General features: G+C 43.4%; 1 protein-coding gene across 1 annotated transcript in view; it reads right to left on the reverse strand.

Annotated features, from left to right (window-relative positions):
• Positions 1-13,164: 13,164 nt before the first annotated feature.
• PAG1 (phosphoprotein membrane anchor with glycosphingolipid microdomains 1) overlaps positions 13,165-23,359 on the reverse strand; it is a 61,753-nt gene continuing 51,558 nt past the window's right edge. The window contains exons 7-8 of the mRNA XM_019453349.2: positions 15,296-21,843; positions 13,165-15,238 (exon numbers count right to left, since the gene is read on the reverse strand). Coding sequence (XP_019308894.2) covers positions 21,475-21,843 — 369 coding nt within the window. The 3' untranslated portion in view covers positions 13,165-15,238; positions 15,296-21,474. The remainder of the gene's footprint in view (positions 15,239-15,295; positions 21,844-23,359) is intronic.

Here is a 23,359-nt window from a genome sequence, read left to right on the forward strand (position 1 = left end):
TCCCACAATTACAGAGTCTTAGATTTCCCGGTCCATTTTTCCACCTGCTGGGGGAGGAGCTGCTCTCAGAGAGTCATGCGGGGAAACTCCCTGATCTCTCTCATCATTTTAATGTCACGTCTGAGACTATGCCCAGATTTTCTGTTCATTCAGGCATTTATTCACTTACTAATTTAAAAAGTTTTGAGCTCCTCTTATATTCGAGGCATTGTTTTAGGGAACATTGTGGGGGGGTGTTCAGCAGCAAATAAAACAGACAAAATTGTCTTCATGGGGTTTATATATATTAAATATATTATAATATATTAAACTATTACTTCAACATCCACTTATTGTACTAGGACTTGGGTATGATTTCAGTTTCACTAGGGGGAGGAGAAAATAACCACATATCACACAGGGTAATAAATGCCAAAACAGAGGTAAACACAGGGTTCTGTGGAATTAGCAAGCTTCTCCTGGGGAATCAGGGCGGGCTTCCCATAGCTGACGTCTGACTTGGGTAGGATAAGTATGGAGGGTAGGCAAAATTTTCATCCACTCTCCTAAGGGCTCCAACTGGGACCAATATAAGACAGATTAACAGGAGAAAAGTATAAGAATGTTACTTATATGTTCATGGGAGCCTCCAGAGAAAATTGAAGAAAAAGAAGTGAGCAGGCCAAGTGCTTATATACTAGGTTGAACACAGAGTTGCAATTGTGGAGAGGTAACTAAAATACTTGAAAGGAGGGGACCACTAAAGGAAGGAAGAGTTATTTTAATAAGGTCTGTATGTCCAGATTGCTCTTAGCTTGGACTCCCTGTCTCTGATGATAAGAATGTTTCTTTCTCCTGTTACAGGGAGGGACCCGTTCACGTGAGAGTTTTATCTTTGGCTTTTAGGAAGAGAAAGGAAGGTCAGACTGTCCTTCTTGCACCTGCTTTTTTTTTTTTTGTTAAGGGCCTTTAACTCAAAAATAATCAGTATACCAAAGGGGCATATTTTGGGGTGGCATGTCTTGAACTCCTTCAAATAGGAGCTAGCTAGGTGAGGACATGGGGCAGGCGTTCCTGGCGGAGGGCTGGTAGTATGTGCTGTGGCCTGGGGAACTACCCCAGCATGGCTCTGGTGTGGGTGGGAGAGGAGGGGTGGGGGCAGTTGAAGCTAGAATGGTAAGCAGAGTTTCATCCTTGGAAGCCTTGTATATGATGGTGTAATCATTTCTTCTTGCTGCTGCAATATATCACCTAACCCCCCAAATTACCATCTCATAGTTCTGGTGCTCAGAAGTCTGGTGTCTCAATGGGCAAAACCCAAGGTGTCTGCAGGGCTGCCCATGTTCCTTTCTGGAGGCTCTAGAAAGAACCTGATTTTCTTTTCTTTTCTTTTCTTTTCTTTTCTTTTCTTTTCTTTCCTTTTCTCTTTCTTTCTTTCTTTCTTTCTTTCTTTCTTCCTTCCTTCCTTCCTTCCTTCCTTCCTTTCTTTCTTTCTTTCTTTCTTTCTTTCTTTCTTTCTTTCTTTCTTTCTTTCTTTCTTTCTTTCTTTCTTTCTTTCTTTCTTTCTTTCGCCTTTTCCAGCCTCCAGAAGCCACATGCATTCTTTTGCTTATGGCTCCTTCTCCATCTTCAAAGCAGGCAGCATGGTGTTTTCATGTCCCTCTGTGGCTTCTGCTTCCTCCTTCCACTTTGAGGGTCCCTTCTGATGAGATTGGTCCCATGGGAATAATCCAGGATAATCTCCTCATTCCAAGGTCAGTTGGTGAGCAGCTTTAATTTCATCTGCAATTTCAACAGCTCCTTGGACATCTAAATTTCTACAGATTTATAGATTTTGGGGATTAGGGTGTGGGCATTTTGGGGGAGCTACCATTCTGCCTGCCACATATGGGGAGCTACTCACGGACATAAACAGAGGAGCAGTATGACCGGGTTTAGAGGGAATGCATTTAGAGGGGCTGCCATTATGGTTGTGTGGAGATTGGGCCAGGGTGGGGTTGGAAAGGGCAGGGCACAATGGAGCTGCTGGGGCAGAGACTGTAATTAAAAAGCCTAGGTGAGTGACAAATGACAAGCGTCTGTATGCACATAATGTAGATAATTTACCCCTAGAATTCTTAGAAAAATTTTATCTAATTAAGCTTGAGACACACCCCATAGTGTGGAGAAAAGGAAATTGATTTTTAATCCTGTTTTAAGGCATGAATAACTTTGGAACAGAGGCTATGTCCTCGTACAGAATTTCCTTGCTTTTCCCAAGAAGGAGGAGTGTTTTCTGAACATTGTAAAATGGGGCTGTTGGATTGGGGCACCTCTAAAGTTTTCTCTACACAACTTCTCTGACTCTATGAAAAGGAGATGTTTCCACCTTCTTTAAATTGTGACTTTACGGTAAATTAACCACAAGATCGAAAAGACCTTCGTGAATATAACAGAGCTAATGCTAAGTGCCAGCGTTTTACCGAACTACAGGAGACGAGAACAGGTGCTTCAGTGTAGGAAATATGAACAACTCTGTGGATCCCAAGAACGGGGAATCTCTGAAATCCCCAGGGTGTGTTTTCAGAAGAAACACAGCAGGCTTTAGCTTCAATTCTTTTCAACCTTGCTGGGGGGAAGAGTGGACGGAAGAGTGGATTCATATGGTGTCCATCAGGACTCTGGGTGGCAGTTGAGAGGGGCCGATTCGCTTTGGTGGATCCTGAGGATGCAGATTGGCTGGGGGCTAAAGTCTGGGCTGAGAAGACCATCAGGAAGCAAGGGAACACAGACACCTCAGAGCTGGGAGCGCGGAGGAGGGGACGCTACAGAAATGTCCCGACATTGTGCCACCCCTGCTTCTGCCAAGCGCCTGACCTCAGTCCTTGTGTTGCTGGCTGGAGAGTCAAAGCCCCGGGACGAACATAGGGTTGGTCACGTGCCCACTCCCTTAGCTGGAGAGGAACAGTCCGGCCCCTGGAGCTCACCCTGCTGTGTAGCCCACAGTTCACACTGAGAAATCTCCCACGAGGAAGAACAGATTCCAGTAAGTGTGTGTATGTGGTGGGAGTGTTGTGTGTGTATGTTGTGGGGGAATGGTTGGCCACCAGATAGCAAAACGATGACAAATGTCTTCTAACCCAACCAGCTTGGCTTTTCTCTCTGGCCCCTTGGCTTCCTCTTGGCTACTTTTTAGTTTGTTAACTTACTCTATGGGAGGTACGTCACATCCGTTTAGACTGGTGACCAATTGCCAGGGTGAGTTAGAAAATAAGATTTTGAGTCACTTTGATTTTTTTGAGAGTGCCATCCTGTTATAGCATCCTGGATGCTGCAAGTCTAAACCCCAACCAAGGTGAAATTTTTTTTTTTAGCAATTTCTAATTTGTCTGTGTGGTGCTGACATAGCTTCTGACTGCTTCCACACAGCTTCTGAAGGCTGTGTGGAAAGAACACGCACCAAAAAAAGTGTGGAGAATAGTGTGGAAGGACCCTTGCTTTGGGAGGAGGCTGCATTTGCAGTAGTGATGTTCTATTGCAAACCCCTGATGCCACCCAGTTCAGTATGATTCTTGTGTGTATGTAGTAACTCTTCTAGTCAGTGCTCAGTGACGGAGATAAGCTTGAACTGACTGCTTTGTTTTCTGGACATGTGCTTTTACTGCTAATAGGACCAGAAAGGGGTAGCCTTGGTACCAAATTTTATCATCAGTTGGTCCAGAGTGAGAAAATAAGATGAGGGGCGCCTGGGTGGCTTTGTCGGTTAAGCGTCCGACTTCAGCTCAGGTCATGATCTCACGGGCCGTGAGTTCGAGCCCTGTGTCGGGCTCTGTGCTGACAGCTCAGAGCCTGGAGCCTGTTTCATTTTCTGTGTCTCCCTCTCTCTCTGCCCCTCCCCTGTTCATGCTCTGTCTCTCTCTGTCTCAAAAATAAATAAACGTTTAAAAAAAAAATAAGATGCAATCTAGCCACTTGGGAAGGAAAGGTCTGGCTTTCTAGGGGCCCCTTCTTGTGCATCACTGGCTGAGGGTTGGAACAAGCACACGCTTGCTGGTAGGAGAGGAGCCAGAGGGTCAGGCTGCATGACTCCAGTTCTATGGCTGTCCCAATGTGGGGTGCAGAGAAGCAGACAGAATAACTACTTTTTTCTCTTTCTAGACTCCGTTGTCTATTGGTTTCTGGCTGGGTTCAGCCAATGGGACACATGGGTAGGAGATTAGGGGGCAGGAGGAAGGAAGGAGCCAGAATGTGTCTGTCTCTCTGCTTGGGGTGTCGTATTAGGCAGCAGCTACAACGTTTCCGTGGGGGCTCAGTAAAGCACCTCCACCCCGGCTCTGCCTGGGCTCTTGCTTCTACCAGGTGCCCGGCCTCTGATAATGCTGCCTCTTCCCTCTCCCCTCCAACCTGGAGATGGTAGTGCCTTTCCTGACCTTGAGGGCCTCCAGAATGCCTCGCCATTCCCTGGCTGGCTTCTCAGCAATTCAATAACATGATCAAGACCCTTAAATTCCATCTTGTAAGAATAAATAGATGGTTTCTGTTTTCCAAATCAGATCCTGACTAATACGACCAATGTGAGGCTGTGGGGTATTTTCCGGGGGCAGGAAATGAGGCCAGCACAAGTGGCTGCCACTGGGGCAACGCAGATGTCCCCTTCGACCATCCCTGGAGGTCCCACTAATTCTCTCCCTCGAAGAGCTACCATCTGGATGCCCGCCATGACAGAGTGAGGGGACCACTGGGTTCAAGGTGTTTCCCTTCTTTCTTTTTTGCCCCCCTTCGCCATGCTTTCACTCTCGTCAAACCCTGGAGGGGCCTGAAGTAGCAAGCAGAGGTGAGAGCAAGAGAAGCAGGTGTGGGGAAGGAGAGGGGAAGACAGACTCCCTTCTACCACTGCTGAGCCCACGGAGAGCTGTCCTCAAGACAGAGCGCTGCTAGTGAGTCTGGGAGGGATTAGATCCTAGCAGACACGTAGGTTGGGAAATCGTGGTCTAGGTCATAGTGACTAAGAATCTAACTCAGGTTTTTAAACAAGTCTTTGCAAGGTGGGATCACACATGAAAATGGCTAGATATGACTGCGTCATTTCCATTCATTTATTTATTTGTTCATTTAACAAATATTTATTGAATATGTATCAGGTGATGGCCATATCTACGGAACAGATCTTCCTGTACTCAGCATTGGGAAAGTGCCAAGGTCCTTCCTGGCTTTCTGTGGCTGTTTATAAGATTCCCCTAGTGGCTCTCAGAAAGATCCATACTGAAACACCAATGTGTCCTTTCTCATCATTAGCAGCATTGTTTAATCTGAAATGCACACACCATAAATCGTCTGATTCTGTATTGAGGAGGCAGCATCTTATTATACACTGGCAGTTTATTTTCTAAATATTTCTAAACACACCAGGTACCCACAAATGGTGAAACTCTAATCCCTCCAAATCTTGCCCTATAGGTTCGGAAGTAAGAATAGCACTCACCACTGTGTTGCTGCCTTTGATCCCTGGGACAAGGAGGCTGGCTTCTCACCTCTCTAGTGCTCAACTACAAGTTAACCACTTTCTACAGCTGAATTAGAGCCTTGTACTGCAGCCAAAACACAGTGCGGATTAGACAACTAAAGATGTCTTTTCAAAGTGAAACAAAGAAATTAATTAAAGCCAGACAGGAAGCGTCTTCGGTGTGGTGTCTGGCGTTGTAGCCTTTCTCGGGCCGCAGGCTCTCGCAGGGAGGGTGCAACGTGGCAGGTCGTTATTGGGAACCGCGGCCAGACCTTGTAGTCAACAGAGGACCCCTCGTGGGATCCATGGTGGGCACCCCCTTGGTGCTGGCGAGCGGGCTGGGTGGCCCCGGCCATAGGGAGGGAGTCAGAGTTGCGTGTGCCTGTGTGAGGGCCTCTGGGGGGCCTGCGTGGCGGAAGGAAGAGGCTATTAGAAGACATGACAAAGATAAACGGGTACCTTGTCTATTCCCCAGCGCAGAGGGACAGGGTGTCTGAAGGAAGGAACGAAGAAAACTAAGCGTGCCGGGGAGAATAGTCAGTCACTTGCATCCATGTCGTTTCATATGTCATCCTTTGAGGTGAGCACCGTCCCATGTTCCCGGAGGAGTAGACCGAGGTCGACGGAGTGGCTAAGCTCACCTGACACAGGTTAAATGGTGGGCAAGTGGCGTTGCTGGGATTTAAGTTCTGGTGTTCGACACCAGGCGAGCCTGCAGCCGGCCCGCTCCCCACACTGACTCCGCAGGGCCTTCTTCCCGCGGTTCCTCCCCAGGGATGTGTCTCCTGGGGACTTCCTGAACGAAACTCAGGAGGGAAATCGCTTTGCCTCATGTCTTCGTCAGTAAAAGGAGACAGATGAATCCGGTGAGCTCAGACTCCTTCTGGCTGTAACCGTTTGTGAAGCCCGAAGGATTTCAGGAGAGGCGGTGGGGTGACCTAGACTCTAGACGAAGTTAGTCCTGGTGGAAAACTTCCCTCCTCATCAGTTCCAGACACACATAGTGGTATTTAGTTTCTCAAAACTGACTTGGAATCGGGCACTAGTCCCCACGCTCTTCAGCTGCAGTTCTACTGTTTTTAGAGGGAAATAGAGTGCCTGGCACATCAAAAGATTAGTTATTATCTGGGAGATGAAAGAGTGAGTGGAAGCCAGCGTTGTGCGTATGGGGAAAAGGGAAGGAGCTGTGTACAGAGGAACAGAAAGACACATTTGTACGTAACAGAATTTTAAATATTTACTACCAGGATCATGTGGCGAAGTCCGGATTTTTTTTTTTTTTTTTTTTAAAGCAAAGAAAAGATCTAGTTTCGGTGGGTTGGTTAAATGGCTTCCTTTGATGCGGCTACTTTGTTGACCCAGATACCCAGCTCCTCAGAGGCTGTTTTGTGGAAGGCAAGAAGCGAAACTTTAACGCCGCTGCCTGTTTATCTTTTCTGGGAAGAGGGAGACACGGAGTAGATGATCTTTTGTATCCAGGAGGCTGTTAATTAGTCTTAGAATATGTAACGGAAGGTCTGGGGCTCAGCTGGGCGTGCAGAACGGGATTGTACAGCATGTTCAAATGAGGAGTTTGGGAAGCAAGTGTGTTCAGAGGAAGAACATTGCGGGTGGACGCCTGCGGTTCAGCTGAGATGCTTAATATTCAGTTCTAACTTTTTCCTGCAGCGACATCTGTTACCTTCATGAATGCTCTGTGTGAATGATTTCCAGGGACATTCAAAAGGTGGGGTCTGAGTCACCGTAGAACAGGAAAGAGAACAGTTGTAGGAGCTAAGAAGACAGCGAGATGGATGGTTTAAGGAGCAAGAGCCATGCACGCCGAAGGTCCCTGGCACTCCACAGATATCTTGGGACAACCTTGGACTTGCACTGTATGTGGGTGCCATTTTGCTGAAATTTAAGAGAACACGACCTTCGTTGATTGTAAGGTCTTGAGTGTGGGGAGCATCGCGAAGGCAAGGAGAGAGGGGCATTTGATTTACAAAGCAGAGTGAAAGCAGGGCCCACAGTACGCATGGCTGCTTTATTTCAGGACTCAGTGGGAAACCACTGGTGCCAAGGGATATGAATATTTAACATTTTCTCAAGGAAACAGTCAATCTGTTAGTTCTACCCTTCCCCATTTAACAAGATGTGGATGATAAGCAAGTGAAAGACACTGGGGACAACTGAAGGTCACTGGATCCAAGTAGTTATGAAAAAGAATGAAGTGAGAAGCACCAGGGGATTGAATACCATGGAGGAAAAAAACCGCTAATAATAATTGTAACTGACAACAAGAATCTCAGAACCAAAAACGTGTCATTTTCAAAAGCTTCCCAGTAATTAATGAGTAATGGATTAAAGGAGAGAGCGGGGAATATGTTTTTTTTTTTTTTTTATAGGAAAATTATTTTTACTGGGCTGATCAGTAGCGGTAATTCCCTATGCATCCTTTCTTCCCTCTATCTGCTGGCCGGCTCCACTTAATTGAGTCTCTCTTCAGTTACTATGCTAGTCTTCATTCAAGAGTTAGTGGAGTTTTTCATCCAACATTGGCTGTGATCCTAATATAACATAACACGTCTCCATTGGGACTGGGGTTAATGTAAACTAAGTTAATGAAGATAGCTATGAGTTTTCAGTAAACCCTCGTATGGAAGGACGCACTGATCTGGCTCATGTCTGGTTAATCATCGTTCAGTGGAAACTCCGTAGTTTTCCAATTTAGTATAATTGGAGAGTTTAAATCTCCTTCTTTCCTCCACCCCCAGCCTGGTACATGATATTACCTAATATCTTTTACTAGGAAGCTCAAAGCAATATTATTGAATAATTATGAAACCAGTAGGAAATAGGTGAATATTATATTACCAGTTGTGGAAATGGAAAGGCCGATATTATAAACTCAAACTGAAATCCTTATCTACCCCCCTTCTCACCCTCTTGCTCTGTATTTGTAGTTCATCAATTTTGTCATCTGTCCAGAAACCCAAGAGTTGTCTTTTCATGTCTGTACCTCTAATCCCCGACATCCTATCAGTTGCCAGATCCCTTCTGTTCTACTATCTACTTGTGTCTGGAATTAGCATCTGTTCTTCCTACTCCCTCTGCCCTGGTCCAGCGCTCATCACATCCAAACTGGTCTCTGGCCTCTGGTCTCAGCAGCCCCTAGTACAAACTCGAAGTGCCTCAGATTAGAGCCTCTCGGTGACCTCCCATTGGATCTGCACATGTCACCTGCGTCACCTGGAAGGTTGGGTGCTTAAGGGAACAGAGCAAAATCCATCTGATTCACATTTGTGCTGCCAGAACATAGCATAGAGACTGGAACATTGGCTCCACATAAGCCTCCACCCATCCATCATCCACCCTTTCCACATATGTTTATTGAGGTCCTACTATGTGCAGCTACACTCTAGGTGAATGAGACTATGTCAGTGAATAAAACAGATACTGCTGCCTTTGCATATGTTCCTTCTTACCCTGATGCATATATTTAAGCTTTTATAAACAGGTTTTGTAAACGTATGGAGTCAAACATATCTGTGTTTCCTTTATGATTTGTACTTTTTGTGTATTGCCTAAGACATTCTTTGATTCTAAACCATAATAAAAAATCTTGCATAGCGCAATTATGATTAAGAACTCAGGCCTTGCGGTGGCTGGGTGGCTCAGTTGATTGACCATCCGACTCTTGATTTCTGCTCAGGTCAGGATCCCAGGGTGGTGGGATTCTCTCTAAGATTCTCTCTCTTTCTTTCTCTTCCCCACACATGCTCTCTCTAAAAACAAATAAACAAAAATCCCCTCAGGCCTAGAGTACAGTGACCTGAATTCAAATTCCATCTTGTCCACTAAAAGCTGGGCAACTTAGCTTAGGATTCTGTGCTTTAGTTTGCTCATTTGTACAAATAAGAGCATTTAAGGGTATTTAACTTGTGCGGTTGTTTTGGAGATTAAATGAGCTAATACAATGACATGCATATAGAGTTGTATCTGATGAGTTGTAATTTGTACTATTATTCTATTATGTTCTTTTTTATCCTCTCTCTGATCAATTTGAAATTTGTTTTCATTTACGGTGTGTAAGTTGGGAATTCAATTTTATGTTATTTTTCATATGGAAAACCAATTGCCACTGAATCCTTGTTTCTACTTTTTCAATGATTTCTCTTTGCTCCTAGAATCACAGTACAATTCCTTATTTTAATCTTTGCTGTATAGGATCTGGCCCCCACCTGCTTACAGAGATCCCTTTTTACTACCCTCCATTGTTGTGCTATTGCTGCCCTTGCCTCCTTTGTGGTCCTAGAACATACCGGCCTCTTCCTCCCCAGGGCCTTTGCACTTACTATTTTCTCTTGTTGGAATGTTTTCCTCCCCAAGTTTTATAGGGCTGCTCCAGGTCATTCAGGCCTTCCCCAACCACCCAGTATAAAACATATCATCCCTCCCACCCAAACCTAGGCACTATTTCATCAGCATTACCTTAGTCCAACTTATTCATTTTATTCATCACATTTATGAGCTGAAATTTGTTTTGATAAATCATTTCTTCCTCCACTGAAATGTAAGCTCCATGGGAACAGCAGGCCTTGCCTGTTTTAATGTATTGCTGTATCCTCAGAATCTAGAATTGCGCCCAGGAAATAGTAGGTACTTAATAATTACTTTATGGGGTAGCCTGTCCTTTTCTTCTGACCAAAAAAGGCTTGGTTTTGAAAAAGATTATTCTGAGTATAATGAAGTTTGATTTGAGGTATCACAGAGATAGTTAGGACGGGAACTGGATGGACAAGGGCAAGGGTGATGGAGAATGAGAAATGCAGGAGGCCTGGCAGGTTGTATTGCCTCAGGTCTACTTGCGGGAGAAGAGCTTGGTTTGTTTGCTTGGAGCGCTGGTGCTGGCCATGCTGCACGCTCCGTGCCTGGAACACTTGTTCTCTGGCTTATCCTTCTGGCTTCACCTGAACTGTAACCTGTTCCCCGAAGCCTTTCCGGACCCCTGCATCTAGAGTCCATCTCCAAGGACTTGTTACAACTGGCTGAGGTATTGAGTTACCGGGCACCCTGAAAATTTAAATATGTATGCCAAGCCTTTAAAGGTAAGCATTGAGGCCATTTGAAGGGGAACTCCAGGTTGGGGCTCCTGGGTGGCTCAGACTCCCGATTTCGGCTCAGGTCCATGATCTCACGGTTCCTGAGACAGGTCCCTGCCAGGATCTGTGCTGACAGCGCGGAGCCTCATGGGGATTCTCCCTCTCCCTCACTCTCTGCCCCTTCCCCATGAACTCTAAGGAGGCAGGAGTTTTTCTTCAATCGTTGCTGGTTTCAGCAGCTGGCATATAGTAAGTGCTCAGTAAATATTTTCTGAATGGATCAATACATGATTTTTCTATAGTTTCTTTTATTTTCCGGTTAACTTGTTTTCTACTTTGAGGCTGCAATTTATCTATCATCTGTCTACCTATCCATCCATCCATCCATCCATCCATTTTATGCTGGACCTGAGCATTTATAAAGCTGTTTGCATTGAATGACTTGTCTGCTTTACAAGACAACTGCCAGGTTGTAGGGCTGCTCCTCTACATGTCAGATGCTTCCCTTCCTCTCCTGGCTGCTGCTTTGCAGGCCGGTCTAATTTGGAAGACACTCCTACTTTGTTACTCCACTGTCTCTTCAGAAATTCGCAGTCACAGAGAGGCGTAGGGGAAGAGCTCAAGTGTAAAACTCTCAGGGTTTATACATGCTAGTCCAAGGCAGGCTCACTGGACTACGGTTGATAGAGAAGTGTGAGAATTCGAGTCAGATCAAACATTTATTTAGTGCTTGCTGTGTGCAGGAAACTGTGGTATGTGCCACGGGGGACACTTCAAAGCTCAAATGTACCCTGTAGGGCAAATGAGGCTGGCGGGAAAGATTCACCACACTCCAGGATGATCACGTTTTGAGATGACCTCAGGACATACAGATGTAGACATCTCAGAAGAAGATGTGACACCTGGTAGACAGTTGGCTTTGGAGTGCCCGAAGGCCAGCCTGGAGATTTTAGGAATTATCTAGGATGAAAACAAATATTCACAATGGTGACCTTCCAGGAAGGTCCTGAATCATTAACAAAAATAAAAAGAATCATAGTGCAGATTGTATTTACAGAAGTAGAAAGATGGACCAATGAATAATTTTTTTTTTAAACAATGACAAAAAAGAGTGGAGTATATCTGGCTCACCTTAACTAGGGCCTCATAATACTCTACTCCCTGTGATGAGCAGTTGTTAAATATGTCCTAAGAATATGTCCTAGCATTGACAGTGCGCCTCTGACCGAATTGCAAAGACCACTGCATTCCACAGGTGACAGCAAATGTACCAGATTGCTGAGCTCCAAAACTTCAATTTCCTCAGCTCGTGCCGGTGGGAAACCAGATTCTGTGATCCAGAGACTCCAAACAAATGTTTAGCCCTGACCCTCTGCACACAGAATGGAGTTGGGACTAGTATCTCTGGAAGGGAGAGGAAATTCTCCCCACGTGGTGAGAAACGAAGCAGGGGTTTGAACTGGAGGTGGCCAGGCTCTTCCTGCATTTGCCTTGAGGTTGCCATCTTGCACTGAAAGCAAAGGTGGAGAGGGAGCAGAGACCCTTTGGCATGGGGCGGGGCAGGGGATGGAGGGAAGCAGGCATGGCCTCTGGGAAGGCACAGCAGAACATTTTCTGATGAGGCAAATTTGCTCCCTCCTTTGCCTCCCCCATCACTCCCCGCAGCCTCTCATGGGTTTGCAATGCCCACAGTGAGAGTTACGGGTGGTTTTGGCTCAAGACTGTGATAGGCAGCAAGCTCCCTAAATCATAAACAATCCTACAAGTAGTGGGCACGGTAACCTACCACAGGGAGGAGTTAGTTCCTTAGAAACAAACAGATGAGCCCCTGGGAACAGGGGATTTATAATTGTGCAGATGGGGTGTGGCAGAAGGGGGAGCAGGGAAAAGGTCCCAAGAGAAGGGCCAGGTTGTGTGTGTGTGCGTGGCTGGGTGTGGGGGGTCTAGTAAGAAGCAATGTGTGAGTTTGGGGGTATCCAGGAGATAAAGGGCACAGACATAAAGGAATCAGGAGCTTGCCAAAGAAAATCCTCGCTTGCTTCGCCTTTGGGCCCCAAGGCCAGTCTCCTGTTATCAGAAAGGGGGCAGCCAGGTCGATTTAAAAGCTGTTTGCTCTGAGATTCCTGCTGGGGTTAGAACACCCTCAGCCACCAAGCAGGTGGGTTTTCCTGATGGCCTGGACACTATTTGCTTTCAGGTTGCATTTCTTCACCAGAGTGGCTGGCAGTGTGGGTAGAGGTCGTCACAATTTTCCCAGGCTTGTGAAGATGGTCTGTTTGCATTTACAGAGCGTTTAGCATTTGCGGGGCACCATGCTCAATACCACATTTAATCTCTAAGACAACCCTGTTAGTAGGTTCTGAATTACCGTCCCTCACTTTTTATGTGGAAATAAGGGCAAGGAAAAGTCCAACAGCTTCTTCAAAGTCATCATAGAGCTGGGACTCAGACTCCTTTTCTGCAGTTTGCGATTCTAACCGCTACACTCTGTAGCCTGGTCATTGTCTTTCTTTTCACTTAGTGAACCGATTGCTAAAATCCCCAAACCCTGGTTATGCACGGAGGCATATAAACTAGCATTCCTGACCTTCCCACAATACCAAATGAGTTTTAACAAGCTTTTATATAAAACTGACTTTTATTGCAATTTAAAAAGAACAAAGACAATTTGATAAGTGCCTTTAATTACAATGTACCTGCTATTTACATGTAATTATACTTTTATACACAGCTTGAATAAGGTTCATTACATGTAAACTATAAGGTATTACAAGTTAAACTCCAGCCTTTTGGGAACATTCAGAATAGAAACACTACAGGCAGAAACACACAGAAATCAAATACCCATTTCAGTTCCTTAGGTACCATTACTGGATGAATGATCAAGATTTGGCCACAGAAGAGAATTGTAATTATGCACTGAGTTGAAACTTATTCTTAACATGACTAATAGTATTGCTATTATTTAAACTCTAAACATAACAATTGGATCATTAAAAACAATATAACTGTAATTTATATAGCACCTTTCTTCCAGAGATCAAAGCATTTGTATTTATATTATCTCCTTTGTCCCCATAACATCCCCATGAGGTAGGCAATGGTTGGTATCATTATCCCCATTTTGCACATGGAGAAACTGAGGCACAGAGTAGTTAATTTGTTCAAGGTCACACAGTAAAGTCAATGCTGAAACAGGGATCACAGAGCTGTGAGCTCATCTCTGAACCCAATGTTTCTCTTTAAATTGTCATCTCTTAGAATTTAATTCAAAACCTCAATTCACTTTTCCAAGAAGTGTGCATTTTTTTCTCCCATAAAAATTGTTGAAATACTATAGGTAAGAAACAAGCACTCTGGGGCAGATGACAGACTGATACCACACTCTTTTACTGAAGTCTTTTTGTTGGCTTTTTAAAAATTATGAGGAGTTTCTTTTCCCAGTTTTACAACCAAGTTAGGTTTTTAAATGAAACACATTTGAAGGATGTATCTTGTTGCCTAAAACTGTAGCTTTGGTAGCCATATTATGCTATCCATAAACCAGGCTTATTCCTGAGTTTACAAAGAAGAAAATGTCTAAAAATGATCGAAATCTTTGAGGTCATCCTTCTCATTTCTACACACTATGGTTTGCTCCTTAGGCTACTCAGGGTGGTAGACAGGGAGCTGGGATAATCTGTTTTCCAGAGACACAAACTGAGACGTGAGGAGTGGGAAGTCTTGCCCACGTCGCTTAGTTCAGATTTTATTCCTGCTCGCCAGGCCCCCCGTATCAAATATGTAGTTGCTCCTCAGAAAAATATTTTTTAAATGTCAAAACCTGAGGCATAAATGCTTGTTGACGTGAACATAAAATTCAGCTTGTCTGACACTCTGCACATGCTTCTCCCTAAGAGGCAAGCCCTGCTAACGGTGCGGCCACACGTCCAGGACACCAGTAGTCAGCCACGGAGGAGCCTGTCGGAACGGTCTCTAGTGTGGCTCCAGGAAAAACAAGAAAACCTATCATCAAAAAACTGCGCAAAAAAAAAAAAAAAAAAAAAAAAAAGGCAAGCAGGCTTACGGGACAGGTCAGAAACATCATGTCAGATTCATGTGTGGGTTTTACATTAAAAGTACCTAAAAAGGAATCTTCAGAGATAGACTTGGGCTTTTGGTTCTCGCCTCTTTACCTGGGGAAGGACACTGACTGTTGTCTTTCAGGGAAGCCTTGACTACCTAAATGGGAAGTTCAAGTTAAAAGTTTTTTTTCCTTCTTCTGCTTAAAAAGGGAAAAAGAAAGTTTGCTTTAAACTCATGGTTTCCAACTGCTGAGTTAAAAAACAAAACAAAACCAGACATTGTTATAAGACAGTTCTGAGGTATAAGACAGCCCCTGAGGCTCCAGGGGCTAAGACTGGTCTCCCTTTTAGTCTTAACCGTCCTAGCATGGGTGCCTAACTGGTATACTAGGTGAACTTTTAAAAATTACATGTGTAAAGAGAATATCCGTTCTTTCAACTTGGCGGGGGGGCGGTGGTGGAAATTACACTCTGGAATACCCATCCAAATAATTAACTATGACAACTTAGAGTGAAGTAAAAAAAAAAAAAAACAAAAAAAACCCAAACACATCCTGGATCCTTAGCTGTGTGGAAAGTGAGTGCTTAAAAGGGATCTGGTTTCTCACTTCAAACATCAAACATTGCTCCTTAGGCTACTCAGGGTCATTCGCTGAGTTCAGCGAATGGCCAAGTTATTTGTCTACGAATGGCCAAGTTATTCTCAATATCTGGTAGCTCCCCGGTGAGACGCTTGACCATTCTTGTGTCCTTGAAGCCTGGCAAAGCAGACCAAACTACTTATAACTACCAGAATCCATAAGCACTGTCTCCCGAGGGAGGGAGTAAATGGCTCTATGGCTAAAAAATATTACACTCAGCTTACTTTATAAGTGATTAAGTCTTATAAGAAAGGGTGTTTTTCCTTGAAAGGCTCAGCATCCTCCTACTTTACGGTCAAGTTATTGGTCTGTTATTCCAAGGATTTAACTTCACTGGAACTTAGGAGACACAGGCAGTCTAAAGCCTTATGAGGGACAGTGAGCTTACCCAGTTAGAGCACGGTGCTGATTTTTCTGCAGTTGTGACTCTGATTCTGGAGAATTTTTTAAAGTTCTTTTCCACGGCCCTTTAGTGCCAACCATTCTCATGAAAAATGTGGGCAGGTATGAACATGGTTTAGCAAAGCTCATGACCGTACCACCCAGCATCTGCTTCCCCAGGTGGACCCATGACCTTATCTCGGCAGCCTGGGACATAGGAACATGTGAGTCGGGCAGAGCTGTCTGCCCACCGGACAGTGGCAGGGAATGGTTCCATGCTGGCGGGCAGGATCTGTGATCTGAGGAGTGTGTCCATTTTGCAAAAGATGTGTTGGAATGGCCTATGAATAGCAGAGAGCAGCCAGGGTGGGGAGGGGGAACAGGTGTGGTGCTGTGCAAAATGACAGAAGGTCACCTGTGCGGAAGGAGCCAAGGTAAGATCGGAAGAAATAGTGGCTTTATGTCCCTGTTCTTTAGACTTTCTCCTTAAAAAGACTAGGGTAGCGGAGGGGAAAAATTAGAAGATGTTAAAGCCAGTAAGATATTTTCAGACTTAAAACTAAGGTTTAAAAATGCCCAGTATCAGAAACAACTTTTACCACTCTCTTGTGAATTAGACAATTTGACCATTATAAAGACCTTTTGAGACAATGAGTCAAAACGCCATTGTCATGAATTATTTTTGAGTCAGAGGAGCACTTTGAAACTGATCAGGACCACCTATGGGACAGTATGTCGCTTTCTTCTGAGAAACTATTTTTATGAGGAAAAAATGCATGGACAGTGAAATGCAAATTCCTATTTGTTTAGCTATCTTTCAAACTTCCCCTGAAAACTTGAGGTGCATTCATAAAACAGGATATTTAAAAGGTAACAACAATGAAACCGTTGCCAATTTCATACACAGAAGTTTGAGGAATGACCATTACCAGCCTTTATCATCCATTACAGAAGGTGATCTAAGACAACCAGAGCATAATATATTTTTAAAAAATACCCATGGTATATAAGTGGTGAGCAAAGAAAAATCTAATTTGACTGCATTAAGATAAACGATTACCAAATGGAATGCTTAAAAGAGTTTCCTTTTTAATAAAAGTTACAACAGTTCTCATTTCATCCGGCATTAAGAAAAACTGAAATAAAGAAGAACCTGGAGAAACAATGACTACTTTATAAATACCAGAGACTGGACGTAAACAGACCTAAAAATGAGCGATAGGAAAAAAAACCACTTATGAATATTTGTTCTCTTCTGGACCACAGTTTTTAAAATTTACTTTCATAATTCCAGATGAAGACTAGTCTATCACGGTTTCTGGACTGGTCTCTTTACGTCAAACGCTTTCTAGGTGCGTTCAACTTGTCCAATGCCACTATCAAGAATACCGTGTTTACGAAAAGGTACAGCACACAGAGCACTACTACAGGACGAGGCGTATAGATTTCACTGCAAAAAGAAGGTGTATCTGAGATTATAGACACACGTTCCTATTTTTCACATCAGTCACTTACACCAAACGATACACTCGAGCTTCTCCCGGTTACACAGGACAGTAAGCCTGTCAGGATTTCCAGGAAACAGCAGTCAGTACAGCTGTGCTTCCAGGGCCACCACGAAGCTGGCCGGGTACCAGACGCCGACACTTTTGGAAGAATGGCATCACTATATCACATGGACTCAGTATTAACTAGTACAAGGAGCACTGGAAAAAAAAAATGTCATTTACTCATTTACAAAATCCTAACTCAGTCTTGAACTGAAGCTCTGGGATGAGAGCCGCCTCTCAGAACATCTCAGAGCGGTTTTCTGCACGTCATGCTACATCACCGCTCGCTGGTTCTGCGGTAAACTCACACGGCCTTCTAAGGAAAATGAGATAAAATGCAGCCATGTGATAATAGGCCTCTGCTTCTGCTACCAGGTGGTGGGGGGGGGGGGTCACCTCCCTGTGGCTCAGTCCTGGCTCTTGTTGCTTTCGGCCGCATCTCTTCTCAACACTGAGAACACTGAGAAGGACGCCTATTTACATTTCCTCCTGTCATGCTGAATATGCAATGAGCCACACACATTAAAAAAAGAACCAAAACTATTTTAAAACACCACTGGGTTTCAACGAAGAGAATTATGGACACAACTTAAAACCTGAATTTATTAATAAGAAAAATGGTATGAGGGTAACCTAGGAAGGCTTTCTTGCAATTACTGAGTGAAAACTATTGGGTAGCTTTTTTCTATTTTGCTTTTATGACAATAGTCATCACACTAGTAGGGGAGACATTCCAAAGACATCTTTATATATGTGTGTGTGTGTGTGTGTAAATATGTATAGGTATGTATGTATAGTATATGTACATGTATACACACAGTGTGTTACTGGTTAAAGTAAATAAATGCTCTAAGAAAACGGAAGTCAAATACGAGAAATAGATATAGTGACAGCCTGAGGTTAAATTTTAGTTCTTTGTGGTGGCTACCTCTTGTTAGCACTTAATTAGAATTAACTCTTGGATTTTGAGGGCAGATACATCAGTAATTAGCCTTCTTCCACAAAAGACAGCAGTACCTTCAAAAGCTTTAATAAACCTAATGACATAATTTAGTGGGCAGGAAAGAAAATGTGGGCCACATATTTGCAAAAATTACTTTCTTCTAGAATTTAAAATTTCCTTAAACATTTCACGTAAAATAGGTCATACTTTCCTGCTGACTGCATTTGAGAAATAGTAAAAACAGCATAAAAATTCTTCTAAACTTTCAAAATATCTGACTAAAAACAAAGATCCTGCCTTTAGGCAAGACGAGTTTACAATTCTGACTTACAGGACAAAAAACACTTCCTAAAACTTAGTTTATTTGTGTAATTTCACATAACGTAAGTTATAACAATGCATAATATGGATGTCAAAGTTGAATTTTAAAAATACTGTAAAAACTTTTCATAACTACCTTTCACAGATTTAAACTGTAACATTTAGCTGAACATGAAACTTTTTTAAAGAAGCCATAGGCTTTTGTCCAACTCAAACACTAGCACAGATTTTCAATGAATAAAGTAAAAGTGACAAAATTTATGAAATACTGTACTTTAAGGTCAAAACCATGAGGATACATCAATACTGTAGTTCAGTAAGGTACCCAATGGTCTAAACAGCAAGCCTGCTCCCAAAGTTTACTCCGCTTCTCCCTGCCCCCCACCCCTCATGGATTGTGCTATTACTTCTTTTAGCATTTATGCCGGAGGGCCTTCTAGTTTCTTTTAAAATATACTTACAATACTTTAAATCACAACTTATTCTTAGCACAGATTCTCAAATCAAGAGAGAGCTCAGTGCATATTTTATGGCTATATTGCCATAATTTAGCCTTTATTTCAGAACTTCTGGGGGAAATTCTGATAATGAAATTTCAAGATGATATGACTATTTATAAAGAACTTTCCTCTCTGGAAATGATTTTACACTTGAGAGGTCATTCTCACCTCCCTGGCAATAAGTAAAGACATTATGAAATACAGTAAAACTTTGGAGTGGTCAAGCGCTCATAAAGGACATCACTGCAGCATGCACAATACTAGGTATGTGATGTGACAAGGCCGTCCCCAAGTGCTAAAGGAACCCCAGGATGTAGAGATTGTTGGGTCAAACTCATTAATACCAAGTAAGCAATGAAAATCACCAGGCAAAACGGTGCTCATGAAAGATACGAATTCAGAGAACAAGGCCCACTTGTGGCGCCTTCCTGATGAACTTTCCCCCCAATCCAAGGGTATTTCTGCCCTTATCTTCTAGTCAGTGATGATTGTGCTTAGGCTCGAGAGGTCTTCATGGGAAAGACCAGGATGACCGAAACATAATGACAGCCGACCCGTTTACCCCAACAAAGCTCACTTCACAATTTTCAGAAATGTATCACAGAGCAGTCAAAAATCAAGCCATGAATGCAAGGGATGGGAAAAAAACATGCCTGTGAGCTGGTCCCTACCATTTGCAGGATGCTCCATCCTCCCAACTGCATCCTTTGTCATAATGAGTGAAAACAGCAAGAGTATTCAACCTGAAAGGCCAGACATGTCGCAGCAGCATTGAATAACTGCCTCTTTTTTCCCCCTTTGTCAGTGTAGGAAAAGGTCCCTTTCTGTAGCCACACGGTGTAATAGCAGGTTCCTTTTAAAATGAAAAGTGAACAAGTTTCCTAATGTTGGCCTTATAAAGTCTAAAGAGATGATTAAATTCAAACCAGGCTGAGCTCTTAATCAGAGTTATTTCAGCCACTGATTTTTGTAAAATGAAGGGGGAAAAAAACCCCAATAGGCAATTTGCATTTGTGAGGACTGGCTTGCGGAACCCATCACTGTTTTCTTAAACACGTAACTGAATCTTAATGGAATTATAAATACCTTCATGAGGTTAATAATGCAGACATCCCTAGTCATATTTCGTTCTTTCCATTTTTTTTGACCATTTCAAATATTTCAGTATTGCCCACTGAACTCACTGAAAACGATCCTTTGTGTTTATTCTGCTGATTTCTCTAGTGAGCCAGATGACTTTGACCAGGAGCTCCAAGTACCATTTGAAAAGTTAAGTCTTGAAAAAACCTTCGGTATTTTAAACACTTGATTAGAAAAAAGATAACAGCTACGTGTAGTTACCTAGCTTATGTGCTTTATGGTGTCTTTTCAAAATGAGAGTATAAATCATTGTACACAAAATCAAAATAGTTAATATACATTTTTTTCTGGCACTTTCTAGAAATTAGGCGTTAAACATAAAACATCTTATAAATTTATATAACAAAAATAAATGTTTACATTTTAATTTTAGATAGATTACCTTAGGGTAGCAGTTAACTTATGAAATCTCACACTGTTAGTGTGGCAGCAGAGAGCATCAGAAATACACATTCAAGTCCGCAGCCCTTCAGAGACGGATGCCATGGCTGCCGTCCAAATATGTGGTGTGTCCCAACATGGAGATTAAGGCTCTCTGTTTCAGAGAAATGAGCTCTGGGCTAAAACAAGTATAGAAGTACCACAATGTTCATTGAAAATACTGAAAAGGCTCTGAAGAGTTTCAAATACTGGGGGGGCACGCTTTGACTAGAAAAATAAAATAAAGCATCTAAAAACGACTTCAAGTACTTTGGGAGAGGCTGCCGATGTGGAGTGCCTAAATCAGAAGGAATGAAGACCTAAACCTAAGAGGCAGCCCCGGTCCTGTCCACCTGCAGTGGTCGATTTTCCAGGTGCGCCTCTTGGAAGAGGCCTGTGAGCTGACAGGAACCAGCAACCACAGTTTCTTACCATCTTAAAATCCCTAAGTGGAAGGCAAGGGCCAAGCCTCGGGGGAGAATTTTCTCGGAATGAACCATTAGAAATCGGAAGATTTCACGGGGAAGAAATATTAGGGGCAGACAGGAAAAAAAAAAAAAAGAAAAAAAGAAAGGAAGAAAAACCTGGCTCTTCTGAATGGCAGTATTTTAGGCAGGTGGGGTCGTGGTTCTTGAATGCAGTTCTTCCTTACATCTTGGCTTTCCTCACGAATAGGATGAAACCACCGACAGCTGGGACCTTTCCAGAGGGCGAGGGTGCATGAAGGAGATGTGCTTGGGCGTGCGAGTGCCCCCTGCAGGCAGGGACGCACTTGGGTGCACTCGGTACGTACCTCACTGTTTCCGACCCTGCTAAACAGTCTCCACGTTTTCAATCATCTTCAGGTTACCGGAGCAGCATACAGAGTGTGGGTTGACAGAGCTTCTTGTTTCCCGCAGGAGTGCCCCCCAGGCGGCTGAGCCCTCCAGGCGGCTGAGCACACGACATCTGGGGTTGTCTTCGGGGCTGCTAGAGCCTGGTGATGTCTCTGCACTGCTGCAAGTCCCCAATGCTCTCATAGTCATTCTCCTTCGGGAGAAGGCCGCGGTGGCCATTGGTCTCTGGAGTGGCCTTTTCTTCCTCTCTGTTTAGAGCCTGTATTGCTTCATAATCGGGCTCGGGTTCCTCACTGGGTCTCACTGCTGCTGGAAGCATGCTACTGCTGTTTGGAGTTTTCTCGAAGTCTTTAACAGTCGCATAGAGATCGTTACAGGAAGAGGGGGATCTCTGAGCGGCGCTTTGGATGGAGGTGTAGGTGGACTCTGGAGCTTTAAGAGACTGTCCCGATTTATTCCCTGACTGCCCAGGTTTATTTACTGATGAATACATGGCTGAGATCTAGAAAACAAAGGGTGAATTAAATAAATAAGCCTCAAGTTTGACTTCTTTCTCCCTCTTTACAGTGACAAGCTAGATATTTAGCACTACAGGCATGTGTATGCCCCTTTAAGATTTTTTTTTTGCCAATTCTCCCCAGCTTTAGTGAGATACTATTGACACATAGCATATGTAAGCTTAAGGTGTACAACATGGTAATTTGATACACATATATACTGTGAAATGATTACTACAAAGCTTAGTTAACTCCTTTGTTACCACTATGCATGTGTGTGTGTGTGTGTGTGTGTGTGTGTGTGTGTCTGTATGCGGTGAAAACAATTAAGACCTACTCTTTCAACTTTCAAGTATGATAGTATACCACTGTTAATTATAGTCACCATGCTCTGTATCAGATCCCTGGAACTTACTCAGCTTACAGCTGGGAGTTTGTACCCTGTGACCAACATCTCCCCTTTCCCCTACTCCCCAGGCCCTGGCAACCACCATTCTACTTGCTATTTCTAAGAGTTTGGCTTTTTTAGATTCCACATCTATGTAGAACATATAGTATTTGGGTTTCTCTGTCTGACTTATTTCACTTGCATAATGTTCTCAAGGTCTATCCAAGTTGTCACAGAAGGTAGAATCTCTTTCACGACTGAATAATACTCCACTGTGTGTGTATGTACATGTGTGTATACACACATTATATATATGTGTATATGTATATATTTAAAATGTATACACCTGGATATGTATCTCACATTTTCTTTATCCATTCATCAGTTGATGGATACTTAGGTTGTTTCCATGTCTTGACTATGGTGAATAATGCTGCTAAGAACCTGAGGGTAAAGGTATGTCTTCAACACAGTGATTTCATCTCCTTCAGCTATATACCCAGAAGTGGGTTGTTCATGTGCTAATCCTGAAGTACATTACTAGAGAACAATTATATATGTTCAACTTTGTAAGTAGACCAGTCATATTAACATAACCCCATGACAACCAGGTTCTATCTGGGTCTTCGGGAAGGAGGAGAGCAGGCAGAATGAGGCCCCCAGGACCTGACTACAGTATCATGTTTTACTCGATTTCTACATCAGAATATTTCACCTGGGGAAAAAAAAAAAGCTCTACTGCTTTAAGGAAAAAGGAAGAAGACAGATGTTAGATGAATGGTTCTCAAAAGGCAGGCTTCGAACTGGCAGCAGCAGGATCTGGGTCCCATCCTAGAAGCACTGAATCAGAAACTCTGGGGACGGGGCCCAGCACTCTGTGCTGATTTTGATGCCCACTAAAGTGTGAGAACCCCCGAATTAGACCGTTTGGTTCACTCTTTCTGCATCGAAGTGGTCTGAAAAGTAGCTCCTGGATTCTGGCTGGCAATCTACTTCTACCTGTAAAAGCCTCATTTTCCATTAATTTTCAACTTCATTGCATATTACTGGTTAAATAGACATTTACAGATGGGGTAAGTTTTCTCCAGTGGGAAAAATCCATTCTTATTTGCAACCAGCCAACCCAGAAGTGA

The sequence above is a fragment of the Panthera pardus genome, unplaced genomic scaffold, assembly GCF_024362965.1.
Source record: "Panthera pardus isolate Hobbes unplaced genomic scaffold, ASM2436296v1 HiC_scaffold_7, whole genome shotgun sequence".
NCBI classification, from domain to species: Eukaryota; Metazoa; Chordata; class Mammalia; order Carnivora; family Felidae; genus Panthera; species Panthera pardus.